Source organism: Octodon degus, unplaced genomic scaffold, assembly GCF_000260255.1.
Source record: "Octodon degus isolate 3935 unplaced genomic scaffold, OctDeg1.0 scaffold00050, whole genome shotgun sequence".
In the NCBI taxonomy this organism is placed as follows: Eukaryota; Metazoa; Chordata; class Mammalia; order Rodentia; family Octodontidae; genus Octodon; species Octodon degus.
Window position 1 is genome coordinate 10,610,083 of NW_004524626.1, and position 17,497 is coordinate 10,627,579.

At 44.4% G+C, this 17,497-nt stretch overlaps 1 protein-coding gene across 4 annotated transcripts in view; it reads left to right on the top strand.

The window, feature by feature from the left end:
• Window positions 1-17,497, top strand: part of Adgre1 (adhesion G protein-coupled receptor E1) — a 54,487-nt gene that overhangs the window by 13,547 nt on the left and 23,443 nt on the right. For all 4 annotated transcript variants that reach the window (XM_023716873.1, XM_023716870.1, XM_023716871.1 and 1 more), the window contains 7 exons: window positions 3,524-3,643; window positions 5,437-5,556; window positions 7,645-7,785; window positions 7,874-8,020; window positions 9,109-9,197; window positions 12,370-12,453; window positions 16,495-16,672. In XM_023716873.1, coding sequence (XP_023572641.1) covers window positions 3,524-3,643; window positions 5,437-5,556; window positions 7,645-7,785; window positions 7,874-8,020; window positions 9,109-9,197; window positions 12,370-12,453; window positions 16,495-16,672 — 879 coding nt within the window. The remainder of the gene's footprint in view (window positions 1-3,523; window positions 3,644-5,436; window positions 5,557-7,644; window positions 7,786-7,873; window positions 8,021-9,108; window positions 9,198-12,369; window positions 12,454-16,494; window positions 16,673-17,497) is intronic.

Genomic DNA, 17,497 nt, shown 5'->3' on the forward strand with positions numbered 1-17,497 from the left:
AGAGAGAGAGAGAGAGAGAGAGAGAGAGAGAGAGAGAGAGAGAGAGAGACAGACAGACAGACAGACAGACAGACAGAGGTACTTGATGTCCTCATGACCTCGTGCCACAATAAGCACAGACAAAACTGCGCTCAGTCTCGTAGGGATTGGGCCTTTCGCTTTTGGCAGTCTTTTCAGCTCCTTCTACGTTCTAGATAAGTGTTCTCTGAGAAGGGCTCTTAGAAACACTCTTTCCCGTTTTGGAAGTTGTGTCTTCATGTGGCAGATTGTTTCCTTTGCTCTGCACAAGATTTTAAAATAATTGATATATTCCATTTGTCAATTCTTGGCATGGCTTCTTTTTCTTTTTCTTTTCTTTTTTCATACCAGGAATCAAACTCAGGACCCTGCACTTGCCAGGCACATGCTGTGCTGCTGAGCTCTCTGCCCAGCCTGTGGCGTTCTTTCTTATGCCGGCAAATTTCCGTTCAGAAAGTCTGAGTCTATGCATACAGCCAAGAGTTTTAAGTCTTTTTATTATTATTTTTTCATGTATTTGGTACAGGGTTTCACTACACAGCTCGGACTTCAGAGTGATCCTCCAGTCTCAGCCTCCCCTGTGCTGTGATTACAGATGTGCGCCTCCACACCTGGGCTCGGTGGCCCGCTCAGGGCACCTGGGGGCAGGGCCAGCACAGCCTGTGGTGCCAGGGATCGAATCCCTGCACTTGCCTAAGCAGGTGCTTAGTCCTCTGAGCTATCTTGCTGGCCCTTAGGCAAGAATTTTACCTATGCTATCTTGCAGCAGACTCAATATTTGTGATTTACATCTAGGTTTTTGATTCATTTTGATTTGATTTTAATGCAGCATAAGAGATGTGGGTCTAGATTCATTCCTCTGCCCATGGTACCAGTTTTCCCTACATTACTCTTTACAGAAGCTGTGTTTTCTCCAGCATTTAAGTTTAGCCCTTTGTCAAAGAGCAGATGATTAAAAATGTAAGGGGCTGTGCTGTGTCTTCTCTTCTGTTACATTACTTACACGTCCATTTTCTGTACCAGTGCCCATGCTGATTTTATTACTGTAGCTTTGTGGTATAATTTGAAATCTGAGATTTTAACTCCTCCACAATGCCTTGGCTATTCTGGGTTGGCTTTTGTTCCACAGAAATTTTAGTTTCTTCTAGTTTTTTGAAGTGTTGTTGGCAGTTTGACTGGAATTGTATTAAATCTATATACCATTATTACAACTGGGCATTTTCAAAATACTGCTTGTGTCTATCCAGGTACAAGGGATGTATTTCTTTTTTTCTCATATTCTCTTTAATCTTTTTTTGTTTTTCAGACTACTATAGTTTTCATTATAGGAGTCTTTATTTTATTTATTTATTTATTTATATTTTAGGGAAGGGTCTGCAGGGTCTTCAGAGTCTCACTACTAGATTGGACTCCTAGTGATCCTCCTGTTTACAGCCTCCCAACAGCTGGGATTACAGGTGCACACCACCATGCCCAGTCTCAATCGCCGTCTCAGCATGCCTCAGGGATGGGGCAGATTAACTCGGTCTTGATCTTTATAATATCTTTTGCACTGTGCTTGCCTGTGTGTCGAGGTTGTTCACAGCCACGTCCACGGAAGGAGTTGGCCTGTGGCTTTCTTTCTTTGTAGACTCTTCATTTGGTTTCATTGTCAGGGAAACGCTAGCTTAGGGGAAGGAGTCTGACAGTTCTCCTTCCCTTTCAATCAAGTGGATGAATTTTGATGTTAGATCTGGTAAAGTCAGCAGTGACTCTACCAGGCCTGCAGCTTCCCTTTGCTGGAAGAGCTTTTAAAGATCATTTTTATTATTGGCACACATTTGTAGTACGCAGTGTGGGGTTGGTGGCACCTGGTCACGGCACATCTCAATCCCTTTCTTCCTCCTCTCTCCCTTCCTGCCCTCCCTGTTCTGCCCCCTTTCCCCCTTGAGAAGCATCTATCTCCCCACTTTCTCTTATCAACCTTGTATGTTTGCTCTTTATTGATATTTTGAGTTTCTCATACAAGAGCAAACACGTAACATTTAAGCTTGTGTGTCTGATGTATTTCACTTAACATTATGGTTTCAAGGTGCTTCCATTTTTTAAATATAATTTTTTTAAATATAATTATGTATTTAGTACAGGGTCTCGATACACAGCTCAGACTAGTAGTGATCTTCCTGTCTCAGCCTCCCCAGTGCTGGGATTACAGGCGTGTGCCGCCTTGGGAAGAACTTGTTCCAATTTATTGATTCTTTTCCTTATTTTTCAATTTCAATTTCATTAAGTTCTACTCTGTTCTTTTAAATGTTCTTCCTTGGGGCTGGGGAGATGGCTCAGTGGAATATGCGCTTCCCTGGCAAGCGCTAGGGCCTGAGTTTAATCCCTGGTTCCACCAAAATAAATAGATAGATAAATAAATAAATAAATGTTCTTCCTTATATCAATTTTGGTTCCAATAGTTCTTATTTTTTCTAGGATGTTGAGGTGCATCCTTAAGTTATTTACTTAGGGTTAGTCTGGTTTTCTAGTGAGGGCATTCCCAGCTATAAACTTCCCTCTTGGAAGTGTTTCATCGCGTTCCAGAGGTTCTAGTATTCTGTGCAGCCATTCTCATTTGGCTCTGGGAGTATTTGCCCTCTTGTTACTGTATTGTGTTTATCTGATAGTCATGATTTCTTCTGTAATCCACCGTTCATTATTCAAGAGTGGATTACTTAATCTTCATGTATTTGGTAATTTCTGTGAGTTTTGCCATCAATTTCCAATTTCATTATGCTGTATTCTGGCAATATATGTGAGGATGTTTTGGTTGGTTTGTGTTTCTTGGTGTGTGCCTCATGACCTACGTGTGTGGTCTTTTTTTGAGAAAGTTCTGTGTGCTTCTGTGAAAACCCTTCTGTATCAGTTACTTTTCTCTCATTGCTGGGACAAAATACCTGACACACAAAATTAAGGAAGGAAAGGTTTACTTAGCTCACAGTTTGTGGAGGTTTTGGTCCATACTCAGCTAGCTCGAAGGCAGAGTGGCACATGGCAAAGGGCAGCAGCTCATGGCGGGCAGAAAATAGCAAAGAGCAAGAGCCAAAGGGCAGAAGCAGCAATAGTGGCCACAGAGGGCAAGTCTGCCTCCCTTAGGTTGCACCCAGGAGGAGTCAAGCCCTAGGCCACGGTTGCGGTTGCGTGGGTGCTCCCGGCCCCCCCGCAGGGCGGGCCTGAGGCCTTGAGGAATGTGCTGCCTCAGCCACTTCCCGGTGCTGTACCTGACAGAGACGCTAAGGAGTGATAATAAGATCCCTTTGATGAGCAAATTCACCCTTGAAACAAATGAAAAGCAACAAATCTCAGTTTTAAGACCTTGAGATGTTTTAGGCAAGAGAAGGTCAAATCAGTCCCGGTTAGTGGTAGGCTGAACTACTCTCCTGGAGACGCCCTGGGCTTGGCCAGTAGCCACAACCGTGGGTCCCAGGCGCCAAACTTAGACACCCACGCTGTGTTCACTGACTCTTTGCTTCGCTTCCAGACGTGGACGAGTGCCTGACCAGCGGGATCTGCCCTGAGCACGCGGACTGCATTAACGTCCTGGGGAGCTACCGCTGCAACTGCCATCCTGGGTTCATGCCTCAGGGCTCGGCTTGCGAAGGTGCGGGAGGCTGGCTTTTCGACTTTTCCCTGCCCAGTTAAATAAGGACCACCTCATCAGAGGACCATAAGAGGAAGGGGTCGTGACTCTCACTTTAGGGATGAGAAAACTGGGGCGGAGAGAGGTGGAGTCAGGTTTCCGCAGGTACAAAGCTATGAAGTGGTCCAGCTGGGGTTCGAACTTCCTTTGAGGAGTGTGTGTTAGGTGTACTTGGAAACAACGAGAAGCTATGTTCTATAGTGATTCTTCCAAAATATTTTGGCAGTCTCCAGAGACTATTATTATTACTATCATTTTTTGTAAGGGGGCTAAATCACAGACATTCCCATTGAGCTGTCTCCAGCCCTCACTAAATTGTCCAAGATGAGCTGGAAATTTCAATCCTTCTAACTCAACTTCTAGAGTATATTGGATTACAGTCATGCACCCCAAGCCCAGCATCTGGAGACACCTTTGGTCATGCCAACCAGTGATAGGTAGGAGTCATGCCTCGGGTGGCATGCTGTCGATAGACGCTAGAGGTGCTGCTAAGCCCACAGGCCTGCTTCACAGCCAAGAACCATAGAGCCTCACGTGTCAGTAGTACTGAGGAGCCGCGTGTGGAAGCACACGACAGTAACCCCAGCACTTGGGAGGCTGAGGCAGGAAGACTGCTGTAAGTTCAAGGCCAGCCTGGGCTATGTAGTGTGTTCAAGGCCTGGCTAAACTACAGAGCAAGACCTTGCCCCCCCCCCAAAAAAAAAAGTACTGAGGAGAATAAAACCTTCCTTAGGAAGAGCTAAGACCCAAATTTCAGAACTTTCCCTAAAACGGCATTTGCATTCAGACCTCAGAGCAGTACCCCATCTTCCCTTCTCCTCGTCACATCTGGGGAGTGAGCCTGCTGGTACTTCTGGATTCCTCCGCCGTATTTGCCTCAGATCTCTGGCAGCTGACTTCCATCCTCTCCTCTTCCCTGCCTCTCTTCCCCCTTTCTTCTTTCCTTCCTTTCTTCCTTCCATCTGCCCTCCTTTCCTTTCCTTGTTCCTCCTCTCTTCCCCTCACCTTCCTCCCACCCTCCTTTTGTCCGTTCTTCTTCCGTCCCCAGGCTCCTCCCTCCCTGCCTCCTCCTCCTTCCCTTGTTTGGTTCCTTGTTTCCCCTCTCCACTCCCTCTCTTTCTTCCCTTTTTTTTCATTCCTTCTTTCCTCAGTCCCTTACTCCCTTTCTTTCCCTCACTCCCTTCTTCCTTTGTTTCTTCCTTTCTCTCTCTCTCTCTCTCTCTCTCTCTCTCTCTCTCTCTCTCTCTCTCTTTCATGGCCGGCTCAGCACGCCCTGGGACAGGGCTAGCATAGCATGTGGAAGGGAGGATTCCCTTCCCATCTAGCACTGCAACCACCGCTGATGCCGGTGCTGCTCAGATTCAAGGGGAAGGAACGGGCTCCAGAACTCGCAGGGACCAACACCAAAGCCGCCCCGTGTGCAGAGCCTACGGAGCAGGAGATCTGGCTTCCTTCATCTTCAGAAAGCCCAGTCGTCTATGAGGAAAGATGAAAATTGGTTCCTCCATCTCTTTCTCTGTTAGATGTCAGTGAATGCTCTAAAAGCCCGCACCCTTGTGATCCTAGCATAGTGCACCAAGACGTGGTGGGAACTACAAGTGCAGCTGTCTGCGGACGAGTTTCCTTCTACTGGAGATGGCTGGGGTGTGTGAGACAGGACCCACTTTCAGAATGCCCAGCAACACCATGCTGAGCACCTTACCCTCTAAATTTAGATATCTGATCTCTGTTCACTCATTCTTGTCTCCATTCAGACATCAATGAGTGCCTCCTAAGCGGGATATGCCCTATGTATTTTGACTGCATCAACTTCCTGGGAAACTTCAGCTGCCACTGCCAGGCTGGCTTCATCTCCAGGGGCTCCATTTGTGAAGGTACCAGCTTGTCATCATTTCTGTGCCCCTCACTCCCTCCTCATTAGAAGACCGTAAGAGAAATGATTATGATCTTCATCTTGGGATAAGAAAATTGGAGAGGGCTGGGGAGATAGCTCAGCAGTCTAAGTGCCTGCCTGGCAAGTGCAAGGACCTGGGTTTGATCCCCAGCACCGCATACCATGCAGGCCCCAGAACTGGGTGTGGTGGCTCACACCTGTAATCCCAGCACTAGGGAGGCTGAGACAGGAGGGTTACTATGAGTCTGAGCTGTGTAGGGAGACCCTGTACCAAAGAGAGAAAGAAAGAAAGAAAGAAAGAAAGAAAGAAAGAAAGAAAGAAAGAAAGAAAGAAAGAAAGAAAGAATAATATTGGGGGTCAGGAACAAGAGGTGACATCATCAGGGCTATACAGCAATGGTGTGGACCTGCTAGAATTTGACTTCCTACCGAGGCCAGTGGGCGAAGCAATGGGCATTGGGTAGGAGTGTGAGGAACTCTCATCTAGAGAGAGATGTTTCATACAGAGGACAGTGGCAATGTTCAAAGACTTTTTCCCGTGCATAGCACTGGGTACTGAGTCAAAGACTTTGTCACTGAGCTGAGTCCCCAGCGCCTTTTATTTTCTGAGACAAGGCTTTGCCCAATTATTCAGGCTGGTCTTGAGCAGAAGGTCTTCCTGGCTCAGCTTCTTGAGGGCTTGCAGGCATGCACCGCTGTACCCAGTTGCCAGAGATATTTTTGAGTCACGGGGAAGAAAGAGAGAGGAGTCAAAGTCACATTCACTTCTGAAGCACCTTGGCACAAAAGGGACAATTATCGTCATCCCTCCCCACATTCCCAGAGTGAAGACTAGTCAGAGTGTCTCACTTGGAGGCTGCTGGGAAATGTAGTTTTTGGCTGAGACACCATCTTTCTAGGACAATGGACCACATATACAAGGATAGTCTTTCATGCGATTACAGTATAATGCAGGGGAAATTTTTCTATTACCTACTGATGTAGTTCTTTTAGCACAGTGTATTACTTATATATTTATTGGGATGCTGGCATAACAGATTTATTGCACTATCAACTGATTTATGGATCATACATAACAAACATTACTGGCTTATGCATTTTGTCTGCTCTTCCTTTTACTATTATTTTAGGGGGGGTGTTCCTACCCATTAGAAAGTTAACCTGAAAACATTATTCTATGTTAGACTACTGACAGCCTCTGTGATTACCATGTCTCTTGGCTGCATGGAAAGGCCACCTCAAATGACTGACCCACACCACCTAGCTGTATGTAAACGTAGCCTGTGTTCCAGTGTGTTCAATCCATAGCCTGTGAGCCACATTCAAGCCTGGACAGCTAGGAAAGCGAGCCAACGAGATCACATAATTTTATGTGATTCTGTGTTGTTGGGCAATGCTTTTCATGACTTGTGGATGTGATCCCACGGTGTGAACCATGTAGGTAACCCCAGCACTCGGTGCCAGCAGGAAGGGTGCCTCCTGCAACCAGCACATGGCCAGTCTAAGCGAAGCCTCTGTGCATCTGCTATCACATGTATGATTTGCTGTGTAAAATGTAGTATTACAGATCATGGTATTTCAACCTACCTACGTTTGTGTGTGCCTGTGAAGACAGGCATTTGTTATTATCAAGCCAGTAGGCAAGTTTTCTAATTAATTATTGTGATAAATCAATAATTAATTTCTATTGATTATTGACAGTCCCTTCTCCCCTTGATTTAGCAGTCCACAGCACCAAGCATTCGGTGTTCAGTCCTTTTGTTATTCTGTAAAATAACTTAACAGATTGATTTTTTCTTAAAGGAAGTTTTTTTACTTATCTACATTCACCAAGTTCTCTGTTTTCTGTATGGCCCAAGACAGTTCTTCTTCATGCAGTGTGGCAAGCCACGCAAGCCAAAGCCTGCGCGTGTGTGGTCTATGGTTTTCACACAATACCAAGGCCCACATGATGCACTTATGCACACCTGCTTCACGAGGAGAGTCAAGACTGTCCTTTAGAAGGGAAAGCAGGGATTCGCCAGTCACACGGCCACCTCTCACTTGACACCCAATCTCTGCCTTGTAGATGTCGATGAGTGTGTTGACTCCTGTCCCCCCAACTCCACCTGCACCAACACTTTTGGGAGCTACTTTTGTAACTGTCTCCCCGGCTTCACACCAAGCAATGGACAACAGAATTTCACGGATCAAGAAGTGAAATGTGAAGGTGAATGGAGGTTTGGCCTGACAGCTGCCTGGGAAAGAGGTTACACCTTGTTCCTCTGAGATTCTTGATATCCTTGAACTCTTTGCAGATGTGGATGAATGCTCCCAAGATCCATCACCTTGTGGCCCACATTCTGTCTGCACCAACGTCCCAGGCTCCTACAGCTGCGGCTGCCCCCCAGGCTTCCGGCCCAACCCGGAAGGCTCTGAGACGCATGGCAACTTCAGCTGCAGAAGTAATCGTCTCCTGCGTGTGTTGGCTATGGAACTGCTGTCTTGCTTCACCTGTGAAATCCTCCTTGTATCAAATCTCTGCTCCTTTCTCTCACTTTCTCTGCATCCATAAACAGTATTCCCTCTCTGTTTTTACTCACTCAGTAATCCACTCATTCGAAAAATTATTTTTGGATCAACAATTAATTAATTAATTAATTAATATTTAGCAGTCCACTGCACCAAGCATTCAGTATTCAGTCCTGGTCTTGATGGGCATACTACCTGCTTTTATGTAGTTTATGGTCAAGGACAGTGTCCAGAGAGCACATACCTCATTAGTAATAATAACCAAAAGGAATGCAACAAATGACACAGTAGAGTATGTTTTGAGGTAAATAATGGGGTATTTAATGTACTCTAAGCAAAGACCTTCCAGCAGTGGCTCCCGGGAGGAGTAGGCTCCACCCCGATGAGGACAAGGCAGGCGCCGAGGACCTGAGCTCGTGCAGAGAACAGGCATACGTGGGGCAGATGTGCCTGGTGCTGTGGGCACAGCCCAGACTATCCAGGGCCTTGGGTGCTATGCAAAGCAGTCTAGAGCCTTTTATCCTCAAGAGTGATGGAAGACCATGCAACACTTAAAAATTTAAATGATGAAATTTTTAGACATTAAAAATATATCCGCAAGTGGCTGCAATGACATCTAACAAAGCAAACGTATCTGAGGCCCTTCTCAAATGGGGACAAGAATGTCTTCAGTGCCACTGTGTCACCTCAACAGTCCCCACTCCATCTTTCTGTGTCCTTTCTTTTTTTCTCCTACTTACAAATCGCCCCTCTGGGTAAGCCCCTCTAACTGCACCTACCGTCATTTTCCTTCTCTGGGAGCCCTGTGAGAAGTGCTGTCATTCTCTTTACCATTTTCTGACTTGCTGCTTTCTCTCAGAGCCCCCATGCTGGGGTAGCCTTGCAGCCACTGAACCCTGATTGCTGTGCCCTGTGACTCCAGGTGGGCAGATCCTCCCCAGGGAGGTGGGAGCCAGGCTTGCCTTAATTCCTTGCTTCCTGTGGTTGCAGTTTGATTTGGTTGCTTTTGTTCACCTCCTAGGGGTTCCATTCAAATGTAGGAAAGATATAGTTCCCAACAATGAACGGATCCAGCTCTGCCAAGAAGGGTCAGCTGTGGACCGTAATTATGTAAGTACTGGGGAAAGGTCCTAGTTGTTGAGGTTTCCCAAGAGGCCACTTCAGTGGGTTGTTGTTGTTGCTGTCTTAGCAAAACTGGAAATAATAGTGTCCTAAGACAGCAGGTCTGCAACAACCTGACAGTCCACAAGGAAGAGCTTATTTGGTGGCTCATATGTTGTCACTACCAACACAACACTATTGCTTTGTGAAGGGCTTGCCAGTTAGCTCAGCTGTTTAAGAGCCTTCTTATGCAAACACAGTCAGGTGCAGGATACCGCAGTTCGATCCTCAGCTCCTCATGCCTTACAAGACCTGCCCTTAAGGCAGTCTGAGACAGCTGGGAAAAAAAATCCTTCTCTTGCTTTGTGGTTCACTGTGGCTGCTCCTGCTCCTGCCATCACATCTGCCTTCCAGCTGGCAGGAAGAGGGGAAGGAGAAGTCAAAGGCACAGTCTTTCCCTTTATAATTATGCCACGTTACACTTCTGGATTTACATGTTGGCCGGAAATTAGTCACATGGTCAAGTATAGCTGCAAGGGAGTCTGAGGAGAGAAGGAACTGAACCCGTGCACAACTTCAAAATTGCTTTACTCAAATGGGAGACATTCTGGGAGGCTCACTGCCAGCCAAGGATTTGATGCTGATCTGAGTGATGCGGGAGGGGTGATGCAAAGTTCAGCCAGGCAAACAGGAACTTGGATGTGCTGATTGCTTAATGAGATACCAAAGTTAGCAACATTTCAGGTCACCCTCAGGAACTGACATCACCACCCCACAATCAGGGGCTACTGATTTTCTATCTTAAATTTTGACAAAACAGACTCAACATAAAATTTACTATTTTAAAAACAATTATAAAGTGTAAGTTAAGTGGCATTTCGTGTATTTACAATGTTGTGCAGAAATTATAACTAGCTGGTCCCAGAACTTTTCCTTCATCCAGAAAGGAAAATCCATTCCTGTTGGTGTGCATTCCTCCCTCCACCATTCCTAGTGAGTCAGCTCTCTGTCCTGTGGATTTGCCCACTCTACATATTTCCTAGAATGAGAACGGTACAACATTTTACCTGCAGTGTCTGATTTCCCTCAATTACCATTAGGTTTTCAATTTACCCAATTGGTAAATTGGGTTTGCACAAGCTGCTACTGATACCAGAAGTGTTTTCTCTGGCTAAGTCATATTTGATTTGGGACACTTTCTCACCAATTTCCCTTTTTTTTTTTTTCTCAAAATAAGAGTTCTGCTGTTTGCTTCTTGTAATTATGGAAGATAAGGGCAATGTGATTCTAATTTAGTGATATAATAGTCATCCTTAAAGAAGGAGAAAATCTGGCATATGTTACTACATGATACAAATTAAGGACATTATTTTAAGATAGGTAAGCCAGACATAGAAAAGCAAACTCTGCACGTTTCCACTTAGACATGCAATCTAAATCAGACTCATAGAAGAGAGGGGAATGGATTGTGTCTGTGTGTGTGTGTGTGTGTGTGCGTGCATGCATTTGTACATGTGTTTGTGTATGTGTATGTATATTAATGGAGAAATAGGGGTGAAAGATTAGAAAGTCATGGATACATAGAAGGAATAATTTTTAAAATATCCATTGAACAAGTGTGGTGGCTGAAGTTAGTAATAATCTATTGAATGTTTCAAATTGTTGAGAGTGAATTTCAAATGGCCCTACTACAAAAAGTGATACACATTTGTAGTGAGGGATATGTTAATTATGTGGATTTAATCTTCTCAGAATATCTATCTATCTATCTATCTATCTATCTATCTATCTATCTAATATATATGCATCGTTTTGTACCTAACAAACACAATTCTAATGGGTTCATTTACAATAAGTATCTTTTTTATTTATTTTATTTTATTTTATTCCATAATTTTATTGAGAAACAAATAGCAATGAGACAGTTTCAAACCAAATTGGCAGGACAGTTTCAATAATTAACACATTGCATACATTCTCCCTAGTGGTTAATTGCTGTACAAGATGCGGACATGATATCCTATTTACAAACACCATTAGAACAGATCACTCTATTCATTAAGAGAATGTAACTATATATCTATCCTAACCACTTTGAATACACAGATATAAAAAGGACATTCATCTGTATCCCCTTTTTTTGTTAAGTTCCGTCATTTAAATATTATAGGTGTGTAAACTCAGCAAACTATTCTAAAATAGTCCAGTAGTCCATAATAGTACTGGGTCTTCCGCTTCACTGGCAATGCCAGAAATTGTTGACCTAAGTCCCCTACAGCTCAACGTAACAACATGGCTTTACTTCTTATATTTCGTTTTTATACTTTTCTGCTGGATGGTTAAGACCAAGGTAAAGCAGGACCTATGCAACAAGAGTTGTAGCTTTTGGGTTTGATAAGGTCAGTGAAATCCCCTCAGGATTTATCCTGAGATCCTGTACCTCAGATTGTAGAACCTTTGTCAGTGTCAGCCATGTGGATGAGTCACGGCCATTGCTCGGCCAATGTGCTCTCTGTGAAAGCCTGAGAGAATGTTTTCTCTCCATGTGACTCTCCTTAGGCACACTCTACATCATCGATCACTTTCCTCTTTGGCCCCATAATCTCCTTGATCAGAAAATTTGGGACACTACCGAGTTACATGATGTTACTACAATAAGTATCTTGATGAGTTTCTTTCTTTTTTTTAAGAGGAGCACCGGAGATTGATTCAGGACCTTGCACTTATTCTACTGAGCTATCTCCCAGGCCTCTTGATGAGTTTCTGAACTTAATCTAATTTTTATTAGTGCATACTATGGTGCCTCTTATTAGAGTCCAATGTACTCCTTCCCTCTCTTTGTCATTTGTGCTGAGAGCCTCTGTCTTTTCTAGTTACTCAGACGCTGTGCCCTAGGTCCTTGGGAACCACTTGCTGTACCATAGCGGACACCATGAGCACTTACTTCTCCTGCACAACCACGCTTCAGGATGTTTTACCCAGCATTCTTCTGTCTACTTCCCATGGTTCCTCTCGCTTCTTGCAAAAGAAGTTCGTCTGTTGAGTTTTATTTCCATGTGGATTCTAGAACCTCAGGAGCTCAGGCCAACCCACCTGCTTGGCTGGGTGGCCCCTGCTGTAGATGTGGAGCCTGGGGGGCACTGGCTGGTGCTCACAGGGGCTCTTTCTTCGGTGGGTGCAGGTCTCCTTCTGTGGCTTCATGAATACCACCTTCAGCGTCCTGGATGATGCCTGTGACAACAAAACCACCGTCGTGTCCCTGGAGGTAACAAGGGGGTATTTTCCATTGTGTTAGAGTTTCTAACATTCTGCAGATGTTTTGGGTGCAGAAGGTCATCCTCGTAATCATGGCTCTGTGATTTCACCTTTCCCTTATTGCAGTGTTTACAGTTGTAAAACCAGAGTCCTCTCAAATTAGCTTTTCAGATGTTGATTGTAGGTTCTATGAAGACCTGAACAGAGTTGTGGGACTAGCACCAACAAGGATGCAGCCACTTTTGTGTCCCCCAAAGCTTTCCTTGACCTTTCCCTCTTCTATCTAGAAGTTTCCTTCTCCTCCAACCCTATAAATCTCTCACTTGCTCCCCCTTGCATCTGTCCCTGATGTGTCATTAATGGGATCCCACAGTATGTACCCTTATGAGACTTTTTTTCTCCCTAAGCATCATGCCTTTGAGAATTGCACATGTTATGTTTACCAATAGATCCATTCCTTTTTATTAACCCATGAGACACTTAGGACACTCACAGTGCTATACATTCAACATGACTTTATAGGTCCAGACATTTAGACCATCTCCTCACCACCTGCCACCAGAGGAAGCCCTACACTCCTCCAATACCTGGTCCCCATCTCCTCCCCTGGCACCCACCAGTCTACTTTGCACCCTGTGGACTCCCATGAAAGGCATCACACAGTCTTTGTCCCTTTGTGTCTAACTGCTTTCACTGAGCATAGAATCCTCAAGGTCCTTCTGTGTCACGGCATAAATGTGGGTATCATCCCTTGCCATGGCTGAGTGGCATCTTTTCTCATGAAGGGACCACATTTTTTTAATCCATTCACCTTTTTTTTAAATTTTTGAGGCAGAGTCTTGCCATGCAGCTCAGGCTGGCCTTGAGCTCACTTTGTAGCCCAGGCTGGTTTTGAACTCACAACAATCCTCCTGCCTCAGCCTCCTCAGTGTGCTAGGATTATAGGCATGTGCCACCACGCCTGGCTAATCCATTCATCTTTGAAAAGGCGTTTCCAGCTTTTGGCAGTTATCAATAAAACCATTATGAACCTTAATGTACAATTCTTTTATTTAGGTGAATTTGAGTCTTCCCTATGACACGTTCCTAGAAGCTGCTAGGCCAACACAGTTGTAGATATTAACGCCTAGCTTTTCTTAAGCCTGTGAGTTGGATTTATGCATTCAATTTTATTTCTAAGTATTTTAGTGAATAACAAGACATATACTTTGGTTATTTTGTTATGAAAATAAGAATAGAACTTTCATGTGTAATTTGCTTAGTGGAAAATTAATTTAACAAGTCTATTCAGTGTGCATTTGTATCATTTTCAGACTGAATTTCCTTAAGTAATTGACCCTGTTTAAACTTCCTGGAGCATTTTATTCTATGTTTACAAATAGTCTTTCTCTTTTTTTTTTTCTTTTCTTTTCTTTTCTTTTTTTTTTTTTTTTTTTTTAATGTATTTGGTTGTTGCAGGGTCTCACTGCGCAGTTTGGACTCGTGGTGATCCTCCTGCTCTCAGCCTCCCCAGCACTGGGATTACAGGCATATGCCACCACACCCAGACTCTGGCCAGCTCAGCCCACCCTGGGGGCAGGGCTGGCATGGCTTGAGGTGCTGGGGATTGAACCGTAGTTCCTGCATTTACCTAAGCTTGCCTAAGCAGGCACTTTAGTCTGCTGAGCTATCTCGCTGGCCCTGTTTAGCTCCCCTCCATACTTCAAATACTTAATGAGGAAGATTTGTAAAGCTAAAAGTTCTGGTCATCAGGGCCTTCAACTGATGTCAAATTCCATATATTCTAAGCATATACTCATTCAGAGTCTCCAAACAGTACAGTTCATAAGCTGCCACATTCTTGAAAATTGATCCTCTTAAAATTATAAATCAGATTGCAATTTCCAAGATTTTATGGTTCTCTATTGTATCCAATTGTTCCACACCTTATAAATAACAGAAGTTTGTAGATTTTTAGGCTAAAGAACTCAAAACCTTCTAAATTTCACATGTTACAAGTATAGATTTACAATGTCCATATACGTAGTTTGTCCTGAGAATTAGAAAAAATGTTTCCCATCTTAGAAGAATTAGGTCTCCTATTTCAGGGGATTTTCAGGGTAGGGAGATTTTATGAGCTGTAGAGTCAGGGTCCACATTCACCTGGGGTGCTTCTTTTTTTTTTTTTTTTTTTTTTTTTTTTTGGCAGAACCGGGGATTGAACTTTCCTTGCCAGGGAAGCGCTTATTCCACTGAGCCATCTCCCCGGCCCTCCTGGGGTGCTTCTGGATGGGGTTTTCTTGCCACATTGGCAGAGGATCCAAGACTCATGCCCTTCAGGGATGGGGTTAACACGCAGGATCTTACTTCCTGTGGAGAATCTGTGGACAATCAATTCTGTGATTTCACAGTATCCCACTTTGGTTGAAATCCTTTGTGTGTTTGCCATCTAATTTTGATGGGTGGAAGCTTTTCCCCATAATTAGGTTCCAGTATAATATCCTTTATGATATGATGAGAATTGATTCGTTTGTCTCCTCAATTTATTAGGTTCTGAGTTTTCTTTTTTTTTTTTTTTTTTTTTTTTTTTTTTTTGGTGTGGGTTAGGATCACAAGTTATAGTCAACTTATTGAAGGTTGCAGTAATAAGGGAACTAATTTGACATTGCGATTGCTGTTTTATTGCTTTTCCTACCTTGACTGTATTTCTCACACATAGTCAGTGTTAGCAGTTAGTTACGTGTATCTCCCTCTTTTTACCTTGTAAGTGAAAAAAAAAAAAAAAACCATGTGATTCATTCCTTGAGTATTTGCTATGAAATTTTGGGGCAGCGATTAAGAATTCAGCTGTGGGTGTTGGCCTGGAAAAGTTCAGAATTGGCTATTACGTCTACTAGACATAAATTTTTGTTTCTCCACACCAAACCAGGAAATAATTGCCACAATTTCATAGGTATAGTCTCAATATTAAATAAGTTAATATATATAGATAGATAGATAGATAGATATAGATATATATTCTTTTTCTTTTTTTCCATTTTCCTCTCTCGTTTCTTTCTTTCTCTGTCTGTCTCTCTGTCTCTCTGTCTCCGTCTCTCTTTCTCTCTTTGTGTCTCTGTCTCTGACTCTGTCTCTGTCTCTCTCTCTCTCTCTCATGCACACAGTATCTGGCTCATAACAAGTGTGCATTATTCCCATTTTATGGGCCAGAAACATACATGCCATTAATATAAATCTTTCAATTGATTATTATTAAGGCAGACGAGAGAGCATATCCCTACTATTCATAATTTTATCCACTTAATGAGCTGAGACCCTTCTTGCTTGCTCATACATAAACATGTACTACAACATGCTTCTTTCACAGCTGTCAACTATCCCAACTGGGTTTCATCTTCCTTAATTTAATCAATTTGTTGGACAGCTAGGATTTCCAGAAATCACCTGAAAGAAATATCATTGAACAAGATCATTGCACAATTTTTAAGAATTTCTGGAAGGAGGGCCCACCAGATAGCTCAGCAGACTAAAGCGCTTGCTTAGGCAGACAGTGACCAGGGTTTGATCCCTGGCGTGCCGTGCTGGCCCGCCTCTGGGGACACGCTGAAACAGCGAGTGAGACTGGGTGTGGTGGCGTGCTCCTGTAATGCCAGCACTTGAGAGGCTGAATACAGGAGGATCACTACGAGTCCAATCTGTGTAGCGAGACCCTGTGGAGCCTGTACCAAATACATAGAAAAAAGAATTTCTGGAATGATTAATTTCTAGAAGAGAAATTTCTGGGTCAAAAATTATGGCAGTTTCTGTTGTTAGAAGTGCCAACTTGCTGCAGCCTGTAGAGGCCAGTGAATCTGTATTCCCAAAGAGACCCCTTGAGTCAGGAAACGGAAGTAGACATTGGCTCTTTCCTCTCTTCTCTGGCTGTGCCTCTAGGCGTTAACTCATGAATGTGACAGGTGGAGCGCGGAGGAGAAGGCACAGGAGGGAGACGAGGAGGAGGAGGAATTGTAAAAGGTGGAAGAGTGAGGGGAGGAGTAAGAAATAGAAGGCACAAGTGTGTCTTTTCTTGCAGAGTAAGGCTGAGAAACTCACCTCTATGCTTGAAGAAACATCCACGTGGACCAAGTTCACCAAGGAAGAGAAGTCCACGCTGGCCACGGTCCTCATGGAGAGTGTGGAGAGCACCACGCTGGCGGCTTTGCTGACGTCCTCAGAGAATGCCAGCCAGACCGTGCACACAAAGCACTTAGGTAACTCCCGGGGGAAAGCCACCCTGGGGTGCCGCGCTTGAGGGGAGACCTTTTCAGTAAGATGCTCTGTAGCTTTCCTTTGCAGGCTTTGCTCAGTTGCTCCCAAATCCTCAATTCCCAACAGAGCAAGTCTGGCTCTACGTAGGACGGTTCCCGTTAGCTGTGCATTTGGTAAGGGTGTGGCCCGGGGCTAGAAGTACACCATTAGCTCTTGGATACACCCCGAGCACGCATCCCACAGGCTTTTCCATTTTCTGGACCTGCCCAGTAGTGCTGTGGGAGGAAGACCAAGCCTTGAGAGACTTCTACACAGTCAAGAGACTTCCACCGCAGTTCCACCCCTCTGGGAGCCCGGGGTGGAGGACCATGAAGCTCCAACGAGATTTCTCATTCTGGGCGCTGCTCTCTGCCTGTCATCTCTCCAAGGGCTCAGGTCCTTCCCTGTGGCAAAGAGGCCTTTCCCTTCTTGCCCTTGCTTTCAAGTTAGAATGTGGACCCATCTTGGACAGACACCCACCTCACACCCAGAACCCTTCTCTTGTGCTTCGTGTCCAGATGTCCCCCCATGTCTCATGTGGTCATAGAAGTCTTTTTAGAGGTAGTTGAATCTAGGCTGTATGGTTAACTCACAGTGCAGTACTGGAATGAGGGGTGCTGAGATTAAGGGTGTGTGATGGCTGGTCAGCCCACGGATTGGATTAGCACTGCCCTAAGCCCAGTAGATGGGGTATAATATAAAGGACAGAAAAAGACCTCTTTCTCTCTCTCTCTCTCTCTCTCTCTCTCTCTCTCTCTCTCTCTCTCTCTCTCTCTCTCTCTCTCTCT